This window comes from Rhinoderma darwinii, chromosome 5 (assembly GCF_050947455.1).
Source record: "Rhinoderma darwinii isolate aRhiDar2 chromosome 5, aRhiDar2.hap1, whole genome shotgun sequence".
Lineage (NCBI taxonomy): Eukaryota > Metazoa > Chordata > Amphibia > Anura > Rhinodermatidae > Rhinoderma > Rhinoderma darwinii.
The window spans coordinates 9,587,381-9,605,455 of NC_134691.1; the positions used below are offsets into that span (position 1 = coordinate 9,587,381).

General features: G+C 43.7%; 1 protein-coding gene across 1 annotated transcript in view; it reads left to right on the forward strand.

The window, feature by feature from the left end:
- FAM135B (family with sequence similarity 135 member B) overlaps positions 1–18,075 on the forward strand; it is a 173,345-nt gene that overhangs the window by 68,590 nt on the left and 86,680 nt on the right. Inside the window, exon 2 of the mRNA XM_075825702.1 lies at positions 12,707–12,802. Coding sequence (XP_075681817.1) covers positions 12,726–12,802 — 77 coding nt within the window. The 5' untranslated portion in view covers positions 12,707–12,725. The remainder of the gene's footprint in view (positions 1–12,706; positions 12,803–18,075) is intronic.

The following is an 18,075-nucleotide window of genomic DNA, read 5'->3' on the forward strand; positions in this document are numbered from 1 at the left end:
CAATGGACAACTGGGCGTGTTTTACTATATGACCAAGTGGGCGTTGTACAGAGGAGTGTATGACACTGACCAATCAGTGACCAATCAGCGTTATCCACTTCTCCCCATTCATTTACCTTCCGTATATTTACTGGAAGGTGTCCGGGCCAGATCAATGACCCTCAAAACATAGGACATTTCCTAATTTTTTCATTTACGGACCGCGCTTCTACACTTTATAATGGGAGCACGGCCCGCAAATGCCGGCCATAATCACGGATCGTGCACGCGGCTTCGGTCACGTGCAGGGGGCCTTAAAGATCAGAAATCAACCAATGTTGAAGGGCATCTGGAAGGGGGCAAATATTTTTTTCCAGTACTGTATGGGCAATCATAAATGAGCACAGCAGATATCAATGGAAACTTGGAACCAATTCAGGTCCACAGCTGATCTGAGGGGCCTCCATCCTGGTACCTTCAGTGATCATCTTCTTAGCACCAGGGGAACCTCACAGTAACTAATTGTTGAATGAAAAGGCGTCCATTAAAATGAATTTAATATTATGCACAAACCTGCTGATTCCTCCGAAAATAAGGTGGTCCCAAATGGTGGTCTCTCCTCTTACCTGATCCTCCTAATAGGGATTTGGACAGGCGTTGTCCAAAAGAGGAGAGCCCCTTTTAACTCGATCATAACTCATGAGTAAAGATACAATGGGGTTACCCACATTCCTACACTTAACCCTGTTCACACTGAGTTTTTTTGCAGACGGAAAAATCTGCCTCAAAATTCCTTCAAGATTTTCACCTGCCTGCGCTCTCTTTGCCGTGGCTTTTGCAGCGTTTTTTGCAGCGTTTGCAAAAACTGCTTTCCCTGCCTAACATTGTCAATGAAAGGTCAGAGACGGAAATGGCTGAAGAAAGGGCATGTCGCTTCTTTTTTAAATCAATGGGAGTTTTTTGGTTCTGTTTCTGACGCCGTTTCTACGTCAAAAACAGCGCCAAAATACTCAGTGTGAACTAGTCCTTAGATATCACATAATAATGTAACATAAGCTGAGCCATGATGCAAAAAAGTAATAATTTCACAGAATGTCAAATGACAAATTCAGCACTGCTACATCTGTATACCTGGGTGAGTGTGTTTATTTATCATCTATGTATAAATGCAGGAGAGCTGTGAATTTGACATATAGTTCTGTCGATTTATTAGCAGTCCTATGAAAATCTCTGCATTACAGTTTTTGATATCACAGAACATTGAACCAAATGGCGCACTCAGACCTGCTGCACTGACAAAGTCAACACTGCTACATCTTTAGTTTCGAAACAGCGATAGCTCTGGTCTTCTGAATTCTGGAACAATAGTCTTGGTAATTATTTTCACAATGAAGTCAACAGATAAGCAAATAGCTATAATTTGATATAAAATGCCTGCTGCGTCGAGTAACCATGCGGGAACATGTGATTTGTGGAAATAACCCCAGGCTCGATATGATGGTGTTTAGACATTGTTGGGTGGCACAGCGGGTGAGATGTGCTATAGGTATAATCTTGAGTTGATGTGTTTCTATTTCTGAAGAATAACCCTGTATTTTCTGCTGTGGAGCATTCAAGCTTCTATAATAGTCCATATTTAAGTTCAACTAGAGAAAGTTTTTAAAAAATGTCCTAAAAGAAAACTTTAAGGTTAAACCATTGGTGTGTAAGATTGTCGGAATTTATCATCCAGAAGAACCTGGCTGACTGCAATATGATTTTCTATATCCACATATCATGGAGTTTGCCCTTCCGCCATCTGCTATGTCAACCAGACATGACAGAAGGGTTACGTTGGTGGGAATACAAGAATTAGAGATCCTATTGACCGGTATTCGTGCCAATTTGTCAAGTAGACATTGGTGGGGCTTCAGGAACTAGAGGTCCTACTGACGGGTCCCAGTACTGTTACAGCACATCAACTAGACATGACAGAAGGATCGTGTCGGAGGGGATTCAGGAACTAGAGGTCCTACTGACATGTCCCAGTACTGTTACAGCACATCAACTAGACATGACAGAAGGATCACGTCGGTGGGGCTTCAGGAACTAGAGGTCCTACTGACGGGTCCCAGTACTGTTACAGCACATCAACTAGACATGACAGAAGGATCGTGTCAGAGGGGATTCAGGAACTAGAGGTCCTACTGACATGTCCCAGTACTGTTATGTCAATGAGACATGACAGAATGATCATGTCGGAGGGGATTCAGGAACTATAGGTCCTACTGACAGGGCTTAGTACTGATTTGTCAACTAGACATGACAGTAGAGTCACATTGGTAAAGATTTGATATGACAAAAGGGCCATCTCGTTGGAGCCCAGGGGCCGTCACAGCAGGAAAGTAGATGGGTTTAAAAAAGGCTTAGATAATTTCCTAGAACGAAAAAATATCAGCTCCTATGTCAATGTGTACAATTTTTGTTTCATTCCTTCCCTTTTTCCCATCCCTTGGTTAAACTTGATGGACATGTGTCTTTTTCCAACCGTACATATAACTATGTAACTTCAGCTCTCAACTCAATTGCCCCTCTCATACACAACGAAACTTGACAAGTCAATAAGCAGCCCTGGCACACTGTTGTAACGTTGGAAGAACGCAAAACCCAAAGAACCCAAAACAATTTTTTCACACTTTTAACTCCAGACTGTCCCCCCGTGCCCTCACCACCTGTGCCCTTGACCCAAACTCAACTCATCACCAATTACTGGCATGTCCTTCTTCAGTTAGACATGCAACTATCAAGCTCATCCTCAAGAAGCCATCCCTCGAACCGGCCTCCTTTTGTTCAACTAACACCCCATATCACTACTTCAAAACTCCTTAAAAAACATGTCCACCCTGAACTGTATTCCCACCTCCAATCCAACTCACTTTTCCACGATCTACAATCTGACTTCCGACCTCACCACTTGACTGTAGCAGCTCTAATCAAAGTAACTAATGATCTGTTAACTGACAAAGTCTCACAACATTACTTTCCACCTTCTAGACCGGTTCTCCTCCTTTGACATGGTTGACCTGTTACAAATTCTCCCATCCTTAGCATCAGAATTGGCCTTCTCCTGTATCTCCTCATACCTCACCAACCCAACTTCTCATCTCGCCCTCTCTCTGTTGGTATCCCTAAAGGCTCTATCCTGGGACCTCTGCTGTCTTCTTTTTACATCTTTGGCCTACAGCAGCCCATAAAAAAATCCCATGGTTCTCAATACCAGTATTATGCTGACAACAAACAAATTTACCTCTCTTGCCCCGATGTTAATTCCTTGCTAACCCGAGTTCCAGAGTGTCTATCCGCTATATCCTCCTTATTCTCCTTTCGTTTCCTAAAACTCAACATGGAGAAACTGAATTCATCATCTTTACCTCATCTCACTCAACCACCTTATCAGAAATATCAATCATAGAAATGTCAATCATAGACCCATAAGTCCGCTGCCTCGGGATAGCTTTTGATTCCTTCCTGTCTTTTAAACCGCACATCGAAGCTTTACCACCTCCTGCCGCCTCCGCCTCAAAAACATTTCTTGAATCCACCCTTTCCTCAACCCTGAGTCCTCAAAAATGCTTGTACATGCCCTCATCATCTCCCACCTAGACTACTGCTACATTCTCCTGTGGCCTTTTCATAAAGACTATCTCAATAATCAAATTAATATTTAATCTTTACGGTGTATAGAGAACTGGGGCCCGAAGCTTTGGTTCCTATGGACTGCAGATGTCAATATATATGTAATTACAGCTTCTTAAAGGCTTCACTAGCTGATGTTTCCGAGTTAACTGACATGTTTAGAACTCTTGAATTGAAGAAAGACCTCATGAATGGGGAACCATAAACCGTGGCATTTATAGAATAGAGGGGGCCCCGCTTGAAGCTCCTGGGTCCCTATGCAAAATCTGTAACCGGGCCCGACCTACTAATTGTCATTTATAAGACTGATGTCTTCCTATATGACATAGGGAATGTCACGACGCGGGGTGTGGACCCACTGGGCCGTACCGTGTAGCGGGATAACAGCTGGCCAAACAGGTATAGGCAATGTCTATAGTTCTGGAAAGGGTACCTGAGGCAACGTAGACAGTAGTGGTGGTTTCAGGTTAAGGTGAGGCTCCGGCAGTAGGCAAGCACCAGGCAGGGTGCAACACAGCAGATGCAGCAGAGAGCACAACACGACTTCAGCACTTTGAGGCACAGGGGCAAGGTAGTATGGGATACGGGGTACTGGAAGCAGGGAAGGAACACTGGGAACTGGGAAACACTAAGGGACCATTTGCAAAGACAGACTAGGGTAACACAACGCTCAGGCAATGAATGGAAGGGCTTAGCCCTTTTTATAGTCCAGAGGCATTCTGGGCTAATTTGCAGATATTCTGCATGTGCGCGTACTGGCCCTTTAAGGCCGAGCACGCGCACCCTGCGGGAGCCAGTGCCTTGATGCGGAAGTGAGTGCTGGCATCTCCCGGGAGGGAGATGCCACCCAACACTCACTCGTCCATGGCCGCGGCCGTCAGGGGGTAAGTCGGGACGACAGTCCGCAGCCATAGATGTTACAGGGAATTTTTGCCACCCGAGACCAATGGACCTGGTATTTTGACTTTCAATTCACGCCCTTTCTATGATCCTTGGGCCAATTTCCCTCCCACTTGTTTGCTAACAATGTCGTTCCACTGGAGAGAGAAGTTCTTCACATGTCTTTACCACCCAGTAGCAAAATGAACGGCACCAACCAGGGTTGAACCTTTTCTTCAAAAGGGCTCCATAGTGGCCACGTGGGCAGATTCTATGGCACATACTCCTTTGAGAATCACGTATGCTTGTGACCCCCTTGGAAGGTGTTTAGTGGGAACATTTGTCTAACATTGATCAGGTTCTATATTATATCTAAATCAAATTAGATTTGGTAAGGGGTGTCCTTTAAAATAATCTCCTCCTATGTATTACTTCCATCAGGGACAAGTAGACAGATGACATCACAAGAATTCAGAGAATGCATATCCGGAAGTATTATTTTTAAATCGTTTTTAAGATCTCTGCTTGCAGTCATTCAATTGGAACCTTTATAGCTTACTCCCAGGGGATAAGAATTTGTCCTGGTCATGTGAAGGTTCATATTGAATGACAGCAAGCAGAGATCTTGGAAACCGTGAGAAATGGATACAGAACGTAGATGACTATTTTTTAAACTTTTCATTCTACAAAGAAAAAACATATATTTGCGGATACCGGTTTACCCTTTAATGAACGGTTTGTTGTGTCTGAGATATTTCTAGGATTCTCTCATTTTCCCACATGATCATTAGAGAGCGAAACTAATTTTCATTGCTGATTCAGCGATTAGTCGTCCTCCATTTCTTGTTCTGTTTATTCCCTTCTCAAAATGTATTTGCAATAGAAATGCTAATACTGCCTAATTACTAAAGCGGTATGTTCTATGGCTGGGAATTAGTTTGACAGTCTGATAATGAATAATCTGGCTGCAATTGTCACTTTAAAGACCCAAACACAAAATATGTTATTTGCTTTTGTTCATTTCCAAGTGAGAAAATTTACAAAATTATAGATTCCATTTACTTGTCACATGGAAAGAATTTCACAAATTAGATAATTTATTAGTAACGACTTTGAAAGAGTGTTCACACGTGCCGAATGGCACCATCTTAATGGCACACAGTCAATTAGACCAAAATTATGCCTTTTACCATGAATTGCCATGGATTTGAGATTTGGTCTGGGTATATTCAGACCGTGCAGTCAAGTCACAATATTCCAATATATGATCAAAACAGCCAAATGATGTGGAATAAAACTCCAACAAAATATTCAACCTATTGAGAGACGCCGGCACTCACTTCTGCATCGCTGCACTGGTTCCCGTAGGATGCGCCTGAAAGGGCCAGTGCACACACATGAGTAAGATCTGTAATTAGCCAATGATCACCCTGGACTATAAAAAGGGCTCTGCCCTTTCACTCATTGCCTGAGCGTTGTTGTGTTAGTCTTAGCAAATGGTCCCTTAGTGTTATCCTGTTCCCGCTATTCCCATGCCCTGCTACCTGTATCCCGTGCTGTATCTGTTCCTGTGCCTCAACCTTTTGGAGTCGTGTTGTGCCACCAGTCACGCCTGCTGGTATACACCACGTCTGGTGTCTACAAGTTCATCTGTGCTGAGCCTCCATTACTGTCTGGACTATTAAAGATACTATTGTACTAAGGCTGTTGTTTGGCCAGCTGCTACTCCGCTACGGCGTTGCGGCCTAGTGGGTCTACATACCCTCGGATCGTGACATATAACAAGGAACAGCACTAATGTTCCACTGATCATAATGATATAATAAACCTTACATACACTACCGTTCAAAAGTTTAGGGTCACTTAGAAATTTCCTTATTTTTGCAAGAAAAGCACAGTTTTTTTCAATGAAGATACCATTAAATTAATCAGAAATACACTCTATACATTGTTAATGTGGTAAATGACTATTCTAGCTGCAAACATCTGGTTTTTAATGCAATATCTACATAGGTGTATAGAGGCCCATTTCCAGCAACCATCACTCCAGTGTTCTAATAGTACATTGTGTTTGCTAACTGTGTTAGAAGGCTAATGGATGATTAGAAAACACTTGAAAACCCTTGTGCAATTATGTTAGCACCGCTGTAAACAGTTTTGCTGTTTAGAGGAGCTATAAAACTGACCTTCCTTTGAGCTAGTTGAGAATCTGGAGCATTACATTTGTGGGTTCGATTAAACTCTCAAAATGGCTAGAAAAAGAGAGCTTTCATGTGAAACTCGACAGTCCATTCTTGTTCTTAGAAATGAAGGCTATTCCATGCGAGAAATTGCCAAGAAACTCAAAATTTCCTACAACGGTGTGTACTACTCCCTTCAGAGGACAGCCCAAACAGGCTCTAACCAGAGTAGAAAGAGAAGTGGGAGGCCCCGCTGCACAACTGAGCAACAAGACAAGTACATTAGAGTCTCTAGTTTGAGAAATAGACGCCTCACAGGTCCTCAACTGGCAGCTTCATTAAATAGTACCCGCAAAACGCCAGTGTCAATGTCTACAGTGAAGAGGCGACTCCGGGATGCTGGCCTTCAGGGCAGAGTGGCAAAGAAAAAGCCATATCTGAGACTGGCTAATAAAAGGAAAATATTAATATGGGCAAAAGCACACAGACATTGGACAGAGGAAGATTGGAAAAAAGTGTTATGGACAGACACCATCTCTCAAGCATGGTGGAGGTCATGTGATGGTCTGGGGTTGCTTTGGTGCTGGTAAAGTGGGAGATTTGTACAAGGTAAAAGGGATTTTGAATAAGGAAGGCTATCACTCCATTTTGCAACGCCATGCCATACCCTGTGGACAGCGCTTGATTGGAGCCAATTTCATCCTACAACAGGACAATGACCCAAAGCACACCTCCAAATTATGCAAGAACTATTTAGGGAAGAAGCAGGCAGCTGGTATTCTATCCGTAATGGAGTGGCCAGCGCAGTCACCATGTCTCAACCCCATAGAGCTGTTGTGGGAGCAGCTTGACCGTATGGTACGCAAGAAGTGCCCATCAAGCCAATCCAACTTGTGGGAGGGGCTTCTGGAAGCATGGGGTGAAATTTCTCCTGATTACCTCAGCAAATTAACAGCTAGAATGCCAAAGGTCTGCAATGCTGGAATTGCTGCAAATGAAACATTCTTTAACGAAAGCAAAGTTTGAAGGATAAAATTATTATTTCAAATAAAAATCATTATTTCTAACCTTGTCAATGTCTTGACTATATTTTCTAGTCATTTTGCAACTCATTTGATAAATATAAGTGTGAGTTTTCATGGAAAACACAAAATTGTCTGGGTGACCCCAAACTTTTGAACGGTAGTGCATCTTACACCCCTAATCATCGCACTATGTATTTATAAGAAGTGATTTAAGAGAAATATATATGGGGGGATATGATTTTTTTTTTTGTGTGGTTGGGCACAAAAGAGCATACAGCAACTGCTGATCCACAGATACTAGGTGAGTCAAGTGGCAGTAGCTGAGAGCCAAAAAGGGGTATTCGTCACTGGACGGACTCACCAGAACACCAAAGAAACCCAGTATGAACCCAGTCGCCTCGACGCATGTTTTAAAATGATCTTCCTCAGGAGGCGTGGCTTTAGGGATGTAATGCTTAATCACTAATCATGTAATGCTACGGCACGGACAACCATCCGTAGCGCTACGGAAAGGTGTCCGCGGCCAATAGAACCGAATGGGTCCGTAAAAGTTTAGGCCTTGGGCCCGATGCACATGACCATAAAACCGTGCACAGCCCGAAAATGCGGTCGGCCGTCAGTGGCCGGCCGTGCCCAGAATCGCGGGCTGTGATTACGGGCACGGCCGTGTGAATGGGGCCTAAGAGAAGTATGTTTGTTAGGTCTGAAAATATCTAAAGTGCTACCATGGACAATATTAAAGACTCCATATTAAGGGCATAAATGATGTGAAAAACTTGTGATGAATTGCAAAATCACAAAATCATAAATATTAATGATAAAATCTACATAAAAAATGTAAAGAATAATGGCAAAAAGTGGAATCCGTGGTAAATGCATGTAAACGAAATACTAATTAATTACTGATATAAAAAACCAACTCTCTGGTGATGGGTGAACTTAAATAAAAAAGTAATAAAAGTGATAAAGACGGAAATGATAGTATATTACAATACAGAATGAATTATACGGGCGCACTTTATAATACTAAATACTTAAAATGACTATATAGTGATAGTGAAATGAATATTAAATTGTCCTTAAAATATATATATACTTGAAATTCATGATAAATACTATAATATTGTAACTATATAATAAATAATATAAATATAAAAATAACAAAAAATAAACTATAAAAAGGTATTTGAATAGAATAAGAGACAAATAATAAAAGGCAAAATCATTTATGAAAGTGCGGATACCGAAGTGCACGATATACATACGTCATAATAAATATATAGCTGAATACTTCCGCTACAAAATGACATACATAATAAGGCGAGCACAAGTTACAATAAAATGTTACGGAGTCATCACAATTAATTTGTTCCATTCTAAAACACAAAAGGTCCATATCCACATGATTCTAATCCCCAGAAGTCGTCATAGCGAATTGTTCTCGCAGAGTACGCACTAGAATAAACATGAACAAACAGAAAAATAATAAATAGATTACAATCAGTGAGAAAGTTAGATAGATTTTACCATCCCATTTCTTAAAAAGAGGAAATATACTACAAAAAAGAATTAGACCCAAAATTTTCATTGAGACCCTGTGATGCTAAGGTTCCCAATTTGTAGATCCAGATACTTTCTAATTGGGCCATTTTTTTTCCCCCAAATTGCAGTCAAGTCACGTTTCCTTACCACAATTTGGCCATAGACGTCGCAACGTTGCCATGTTTTGGCGTTTTTTGAAAAAAAAACAAAAAAACACCCATGGCAATTCTTGGCAAAAGCGTGCATGAGTAAGTTGAGAGTAGGACATTTTTACTGTGACATTAGTCGGTTTTCCTGCTGCTTTCTTCTAGGGAAACCTTGACCAGGTTCTAAGACAACCCAGACTTCTTTAATTGGAATCCTGGTTGGCAAATGCTGCTCTATAGGAAAGAAAATCGTCAAAAAGTTGCACTGAAAATAATTGAAGAACATTTTAGATTTTGTTCTGAAGAATTGTTAAAAGTTTCCTACCTTTACCTTGAAGAATTATCGATCGTGAGACCAGAGGTTCAACAAGTAACTATGGGACCATAGCAAAATTTAGTACTGGGCCCCGCTCTACTACCTTCAGTAGCAAATGAGATCAAGACTTAAAAAGTTTACGATCATTTTGGTCTCCATATTACTCTTATTTGCAGATCACTGAATTATCAAGGAAATCAATTTTGAACCGCCCTTTTATTTCTTTCCATCTATCATCCACAGTGGTCATAACGTTACCTTAAAGTTGAGAAAAGATAGTCCCATTAGGCAGCCCATTCGGCTTCTATGTGGCCCTTGGAGATAGGAGGCCCAGCCCTGGTTGGTTCCATCACATTTGCGTTCCGCAGAGGAATTGCATTGTTAGCAAAACAAGGGGAATTGGCCAAAGGGTCATGGGAATGGACAAGAAGGGGAAACAAACACCAGGCCCTTCTGTCAGAATTGGAAACCACGGCACCATAATGGGTGGCCCAGCTTTATTACTATTAGTGAATCCCCTCTCTTCTATGTAGACTACTGCATGTTCCTCTTGAGTTCCTGGGCCTCATAGCAGCCTGATACCGTTTGGGTTAAAAAAATATACTCTGTAAATATGGTTTTACTATTTTATGCACCATAATAACTCTCTCAGTTAAGATAACTCTGTGTTTACCTTCGGTCCCTCTGGAAGACCATAGATAACGCATCTGGCGAGATGTGCCAATTGACAGTCTCATTAGTTGGGTGACATTCACTAAAAGCATCTTTTATTCTAATGAACCAACATTGATTTTGGCCAATCTCCATGAGAGCCTATCTCTTAATTTCCTTCGAGGAGATTGAAAGGATATGTTACCTTGGAACCAGGCTACTTTTTGCAGAACTATCTAACTCTGTGCTGCTGAAGGACTCATTAGAAGTCAGATTGGTGGAGGTTCTTCAGGTGGAGGTAGGGACGTGCATGCATGGTCACTCTTCATTATGGCAGATTCGGAAACAGTCGGGCATACGTCATCTCCCGTGTATTCAGTCCTGTGAATTAAAGGAGTTGTCTACCTTAGAAAATCCATTTTCATACAACCTATTAAGGAATATATAGAGTAAATAGAGGGGGGTCATCTGTTCAGGATCCTCATCTCTTGGCCAGAGTGGAGAGCGGCGTCTCTTTCTCTGGAGGACCTGTCCTGTCCTGTATTACAGAGAAAAGCCATTGATTTGAACGGACACTGTGCAATAATTAATTTCCCCTGTGGTGGCGCTGCAGGGAATCTCAACATTTAAAATGTAATTGAAAATTTGAAAAAATGGCTGCGGCGGGATGGGGTTAAAATAAGGATTGTCCAAAGTGGAGAACCCCTTTAAGCATTATTGCTAGTACGTACATATATATGAATTTTAGTCCTTTGTAATACAATAGTTCTATTTCGATCAGTAATTCCTCATGGGGTTGCATGTTGTTCTGGGAAGTACAACTACTCCAATTAAATGGTCTACGGACGGTATTTCCCCCTTGTCCTGTATTGGCGCACATGGCTAATGTCAAACCACAACTCTCCTGTGGTTGCATTGATGGGTGGTTTTACCTTGAATGGTGCCCTGTGTCGTACCTTCTATTAGTGCCACCAATGGTGTACAGTCAAGCCGTTAACATTTAACCATAAACTGGCTTGTTAACAACGGAGTACCGTATGTTGCCCAAATAACTGTGCCATACAGTAGTATAGCCACTATACACAACACAAATAACATACTGGTCAATGCCTAAAGAGCTGTACCACCCAAAAACACCACACAATGCCCAAATAATACCAATATAAAGGGATCAAATAATAGCTCCATACAAGTCATTTAATAACAGATCTATACAATGTACAAATAATGCTGCCATACAAGTAATATTAAGATTCTTGCTGGTTGAAAGCCCTTAGGTGACAGGACAGTAGTAGCACCCCCTTCAGCATGGATGGGCAATGTGCCACAAAGGTCACACACCAATATGGCCGGCCCTGGTTGCACCCAGATAAAGTTTAGGCCATGCCTACATAGTTTTGTATTGTATTATAAAAAGTATGAAGGACTTTACGTACTTGTAGAACACAAAATGATTTACCTTTGGTCATGTGGCAGAAAGTTGCGGAACCCTTGAAGTAAAATGTAAAGGGGTTGTCTGAGATAAAATGACTTTGTGTTAATGCTTGTAATTTATTAATGTAAATACATTTGTAATATACTTACATTTTCCAAAGTGGCCCCGTTTCCAGATGCTGCCGTGGGGAACTTGACGGGTGACGTCACTCTCTGGCCGCTGTGTTAATCTTCAATTCTTTTCCAGGTATACGACACGTCACTTGTGACGTGCCGTGTATGGGCTGTTCTGTTGTAACGCACATGCGCGGTCCCTGCTGTTATCTCGAGAACAGCAGGGACCGCGAGAACAGTAGGGACCGCGCATGCGCGTTACGGGCGGTACAACAGACCAGCCCATCCACGGCATCTCACAAGTGACGTATCGTATATCCGGAAAAGAATTGAAGATCAACACAGCGGCCAGAGAGTGACGTCACCCGTCAAGTACCCCACGGCAGGATCTGGAAACGGGGCCACTTTGGAAAATGTAAGTATATTACAAATGTATTTATATTAATAAATTACAAGCATTAACACAAAGTCATTTAATTTAGGACAACCCCTTTAAGTGCGTACCGAAACAGATAACTGATGTTTACCAATAGCATCTACAAGATGTCCATAAAAGTCTAATGAAGTAGGTGCCCACTATACAACAAGCCACCAAAACCAAAGTTCGGGGTCTGTCGGGACATCTACTTACCCGAAGAACTGGATGGCCGAGTGGATCAGTACATCACGTGCCCTATAAATTGTTCATAGTAATAATGTGATTCTTGTTGAGCCAAAAATATTAATGTTTTTTTTTTTCCTTTTTGTTTGTGTTTCCACGAATAGGTGATGACCTGAAAATACAATGTCTGAAGTACAAGCGACATTAGAGTTTTCAGTAGAGCTTCATAAATTCCACAATGTTGACTTATTCCAGAGAGGGTGAGTATATGTTGTATTCATGAATTGTTGACCGTATAATGACTCCGTTCTATACTATTCTATAATGTAGACATAAATGGATTTAGGAAACGATGTTGTATTGTATGAACTAAATGTCCACGGTTTCCAAAGATCAGAAGTGCGATTTTCAGTAAAATAGTTTGTATATTTACTGATCTCTTTACTGTGGGTGATGACATTGAGCTTTTGATAATGTGCAGCCGTATATGGGAAATAATAGACACATGAAAGGATCTCTTGGCCAGACATTTATGGAGTATTCCAATCAGAGTCATTAAAAACACAATAATGGAAAAGTTGTCCTCTCACCTGTCACTACTGCCTATCAGGAAAACACAGACTTTTATGGCATATACTATTTACATCTTTCATATGGATATCCCATAAATGTATCTAGTTTGAATAGCCCTTTAGGAAAAAGTACAACTTAGCACATTATATAGAAAAAAATTGTATCTATCTATCTCATATCTATCTATCTCATATCTATCTATCTCATATCTATCTATCTCATATCTATCTATCTCATATCTATCTATCTATCTATCTATCTATCTATCTATCTATCTATCTATCTATCTATCTATCTATCTATCAACCTATCTATCTATCTATCTATCTATCTATCTATCTATCTATCTATCTATCTATCTATCTATCTATCTATCTATCTATCTCATATCTATCTATCTCATATCTATCTATCTCATATCTATCTATCTCATATCTATCTATCTCATATCTATCTATCTCATATCTATCTATCTCATATCTATCTATCTCATATCTATCTATCTCATATCTATCTATCTATCTATCTCATATCTATCTATCTCATATCTATCTATCTATCTATCTATCTATCTATGTAATGGATCTGCCAGGCACTACGTCTGTGGAGACTCCCAGGGTTAATCAGTCGACACCTGAGGCCAGACCTCTTAGACTGACACCGGCTCCCACCAATCAGGGTGGCAGGCTCAGGAGTGGGAGAGCCTATCGCGGCCTGGTCAGTCAGAGTTAGCTCCGCCCCCTGTCCATTTATACCTGCAGTTTTCTCTTCCTCATTGCTTGTTATTCTTTTGGATTCCTGGCCCCACTGCTGCTTGCTCCAGCCTGCTTCTGCCGTGCTTCTGCCTTGCTGCAGTTCCCCTTGTCTTGCTTTGCTTTGCCCCTGGCTTGCTTCTGTCTCCGTGCCCGCTCGGGTTACTCACTTCGTCCTGGTCCTGACTGTTCGTTCGCCGCTCCGTTTCCTCGTGGCGTTCCGTGGCTACTGCCCCTTCCCTTGCGTGTTCCCTGTTTGTTTTCCTGTGCACTTAGACAGCGTAGGGACCGCCGCCCAGTTGTACCTCGTCGCCTAGGGCGGGTCGTTGCAAGTAGGCAGGGACAGGGCGGTGGGTAGATTAGGGCTCACTTTCCCTTCACCTCCTTCCTGCCATCACAGAATAACAAGCCCTTACCTAGTCTACCATTTCTCCTACGCTGTCGCTATCATGGACCCCCTTGAGACCCTGACCCAGCAGATGCAGGGCCTCTCCCTACAGGTCCAGGCCCTGGCCCAAGGGGTTGGGCGCACCACCTCACCTCTAGAACCCGACCTCAAGTTACCTGACCGGTTTTCAGGGGACCGTAAGACGTTTCTCTCCTTCCGGGAGAGTTGCAGACTATATTTCCGCCTTAAGCCCCACTCCTCAGGTTCCGAGAACCAGCGGGTGGGTATCATCATATCCCGACTCCAGGAAGGGCCCCAAGAGTGGGCCTTCTCCTTGGCTCCTGACGCCCCTGAACTTTCCTCTGTTGATCGTTTTTTCTCTGCCCTCGGACTCATTTACGACGAGACTGACAGGACTGCTTTAGCCGAGAGTCAGCTGGTGACCTTACGTCAGGGTAGGAGACCGGTTGAGGAATACTGTTCTGATTTTAGGAAGTGGTGCGTAGCTTCTCAGTGGAACGATCCGGCCCTAAGGTGCCAGTTTAGGTTAGGATTATCTGACGCCCTGAAGGATCTGCTGGTTAGCTACCCCTCGTCTGACTCCCTTGACCAGGTTATGGCCCTAGCAGTACGACTTGACCGACGTCTCAGGGAACGTCAGCTAGAACGCTTCAGTGTGCTCCCCTCTGACTTTTCTGCGATCCCCCCCGAGGTCCCGCCTCCTCGCCCCTCCACGGAGGACTCGGAGGTACCCATGCAACTCGGGGCCTCCATGTCCCCTCGACAACGTAGGGAGTTTCGCAGAATGAACGGTCTCTGCTTCTACTGTGGGGACGACAAGCATCTACTGAACACCTGTCCCAGGCGCAAGAATAAGAAGCCGGAAAACCTTCCGCGCCTAAGTGATCATCGGGGAGGTCACTTGGGCGCACAGGTATTTCCCGTTAATGTGAAACGCAATAAAATTTTGCTTCCCTTTCAGGTCTCGTTTGCTGGCCGGTCTGCCACGGGCAGTGCTTTCGTGGATTCTGGTTCATCTGCTAATATCATGTCTGTGGAATTTGCTATGTCTCTAAAGATGCCTTGTATTGATTTACCTTATCCTATCCCTGTAGTAGGTATCGACTCGACTCCCCTTGCTAATGGTTATTTTACTCAGCATACTCCTGTTTTTGAACTCCTTGTTGGCTCCATGCATTTGGAGCAGTGCTCTGTACTGGTGATGCAGGGATTATCGTCTGATCTGGTATTAGGTCTTCCCTGGTTGCAGTTGCATAATCCCACGTTTGATTGGAATACTGGGGATCTCACCAAATGGGGTAATGAATGTCTTACGTCATGTCTCTCTGTTAACTCTATTTCTCCCCGGGAGGAGGTAAACACGCTTCCTGAGTTTGTCCAGGACTTCGCCGATGTGTTTTCTAAGGAGGCCTCCGAGGTGTTGCCCCCCCATAGAGATTACGATTGCGCTATCGATTTGGTGCCTGGTGCCAAGCTTCCTAAGGGTAGGATATTTAATCTTTCATGTCCTGAACGTGAAGCCATGAGGGTGTATATCCAGGAATGCCTGGCCAAGGGTTTCATTCGCCCCTCGACTTCTCCTGTAGGTGCTGGCTTCTTCTTCGTGGGGAAGAAGGATGGTGGTCTTAGGCCGTGCATTGATTATCGTAACCTGAATAAGGTCACTGTAAGGAACCAGTACCCACTTCCTTTGATTCCGGATCTTTTTAATCAGGTTCAGGGAGCCCAATGGTTTTCTAAGTTCGATCTACGGGGGGCATATAACCTTATCCGCATCAAAGAGGGGGATGAGTGGAAAACTGCGTTCAACACACCCGAGGGTCATTTCGAATACCTGGTCATGCCCTTTGGGTTGTGTAACGCCCCTGCTGTCTTCCAGAATTTTATTAATGAAATCCTGAGAGAGTACCTGGGTAATTTTCTTGTTGTGTACCTTGATGACATACTGGTGTTTTCCAAGGACTGGTCCTCTCACGTGGAGCATGTCAGGAAGGTGCTCCAGGTCCTTCGGGAGAATAATCTGTTTGCTAAGACTGAAAAATGTGTCTTTGGGGTACAGGAGATACCATTTTTAGGGCAAATCCTCACTCCTCATGAATTCCGCATGGACCCTGCCAAGGTTCAAGCTGTGGCGGAATGGGTCCAACCTGCCTCCCTTAAGGCGTTACAGTGTTTTTTAGGGTTCGCCAACTACTACAGGAGATTTATTGCCAACTTCTCGGTCGTCGCTAAGCCTCTTACGGACCTTACCCGCAAGGGTGCTGATGTCCTCCATTGGCCCCCTGAGGCCGTCCAGGCCTTTGAGACTCTCAAGAAGTGCTTTATCTCGGCCCCCGTGCTGATTCAGCCCAACCAAGAGGAGCCATTTATTGTGGAGGTTGACGCTTCCGAGGTGGGAGTGGGGGCCGTCTTGTCCCAGGGTACCAGCTCCCTCACCCATCTCCGCCCCTGTGCTTACTTCTCTAGGAAGTTTTCGCCCACGGAGAGTAACTATGATATTGGCAACCGCGAACTTCTAGCCATTAAATGGGCTTTTGAGGAGTGGCGGCACTTCCTGGAGGGGGCCAGACACCAGGTAACGGTCCTTACGGATCACAAGAATCTGGTTTTCCTAGAATCGGCCCGGAGGCTTAATCCTAGACAAGCTCGGTGGGCACTATTCTTTACCAGATTTAATTTCTTGGTTACCTATAGGGCTGGGTCCAAGAATATTAAGGCTGATGCTCTGTCACGTAGTTTCATGGCCAATCCTCCTTCCGAGAAGGATCCCGCTTGTATTTTACCCCCTGGTATAATCGTCTCTGCCACGGATTCTGATTTAGCTTCTGATATCGCGGCTGATCAGGGTGCAGCTCCCGGGAACGCCCCTGGGGACAAACTGTTTGTTCCCCTGCAATACCGGCTGAGGGTACTCAGGGAAAACCATGACTCCGCTCTATCTGGTCATCCTGGCATCTTGGGCACCAAACACCTCATTACCAGAAACTATTGGTGGCCTGGGTTGCCTAAAGATGTTAGGGCTTACGTCGCCGCTTGTGAGGTTTGCGCTAGGTCCAAAACCCCTAGGTCCCGACCTGCGGGCCTACAACGTCCCTTGCCCATTCCCCAGAGACCTTGGACCCATATCTCCATGGATTTTATCACCGATTTGCCTCCATCTCAGGGCAAGTCGGTGGTGTGGGTGGTAGTCGACCGCTTCAGCAAGATGTGCCACTTTGTGCCCCTTAAGAAGCTACCTAACGCCAAGACGTTAGCTTCTTTGTTTGTGAAACACATCCTGCGTCTCCATGGGGCCCCAGTCAATATCGTTTCGGACAGAGGGGTACAATTTGTTTCCTTATTTTGGAGAGCCTTTTGTAAAAAGTTGGAGATTGATCTGTCCTTCTCCTCCGCCTTCCATCCCGAAACTAACGGCCAAACGGAAAGGACCAACCAATCCCTGGAACAATATTTAAGGTGTTTCATCTCTGACTGTCAATTCGATTGGGTCTCATTCCTTCCCCTTGCTGAATTTTCCCTGAATAACCGGGTCAGTAACTCGTCAGGGGTCTCCCCGTTTTTCTGTAATTTCGGGTTTAACCCAAGGTTCTCCTCCGTCTCCCCTGGTTGTTCCAATAATCCTGAGGTAGAGGATGTTCATCGGGAACTGTGCACTGTCTGGGCCCAGGTTCAGAAGAACCTAGAGGCGTCCCAGAGCGCACAAAAGATTCAGGCAGATAGTAGACGTTCTGCTAACCCCCGGTTTGTCGTCGGGGATTTGGTCTGGTTGTCGTCCAGGAACTTGCGCCTTAAGGTCTCG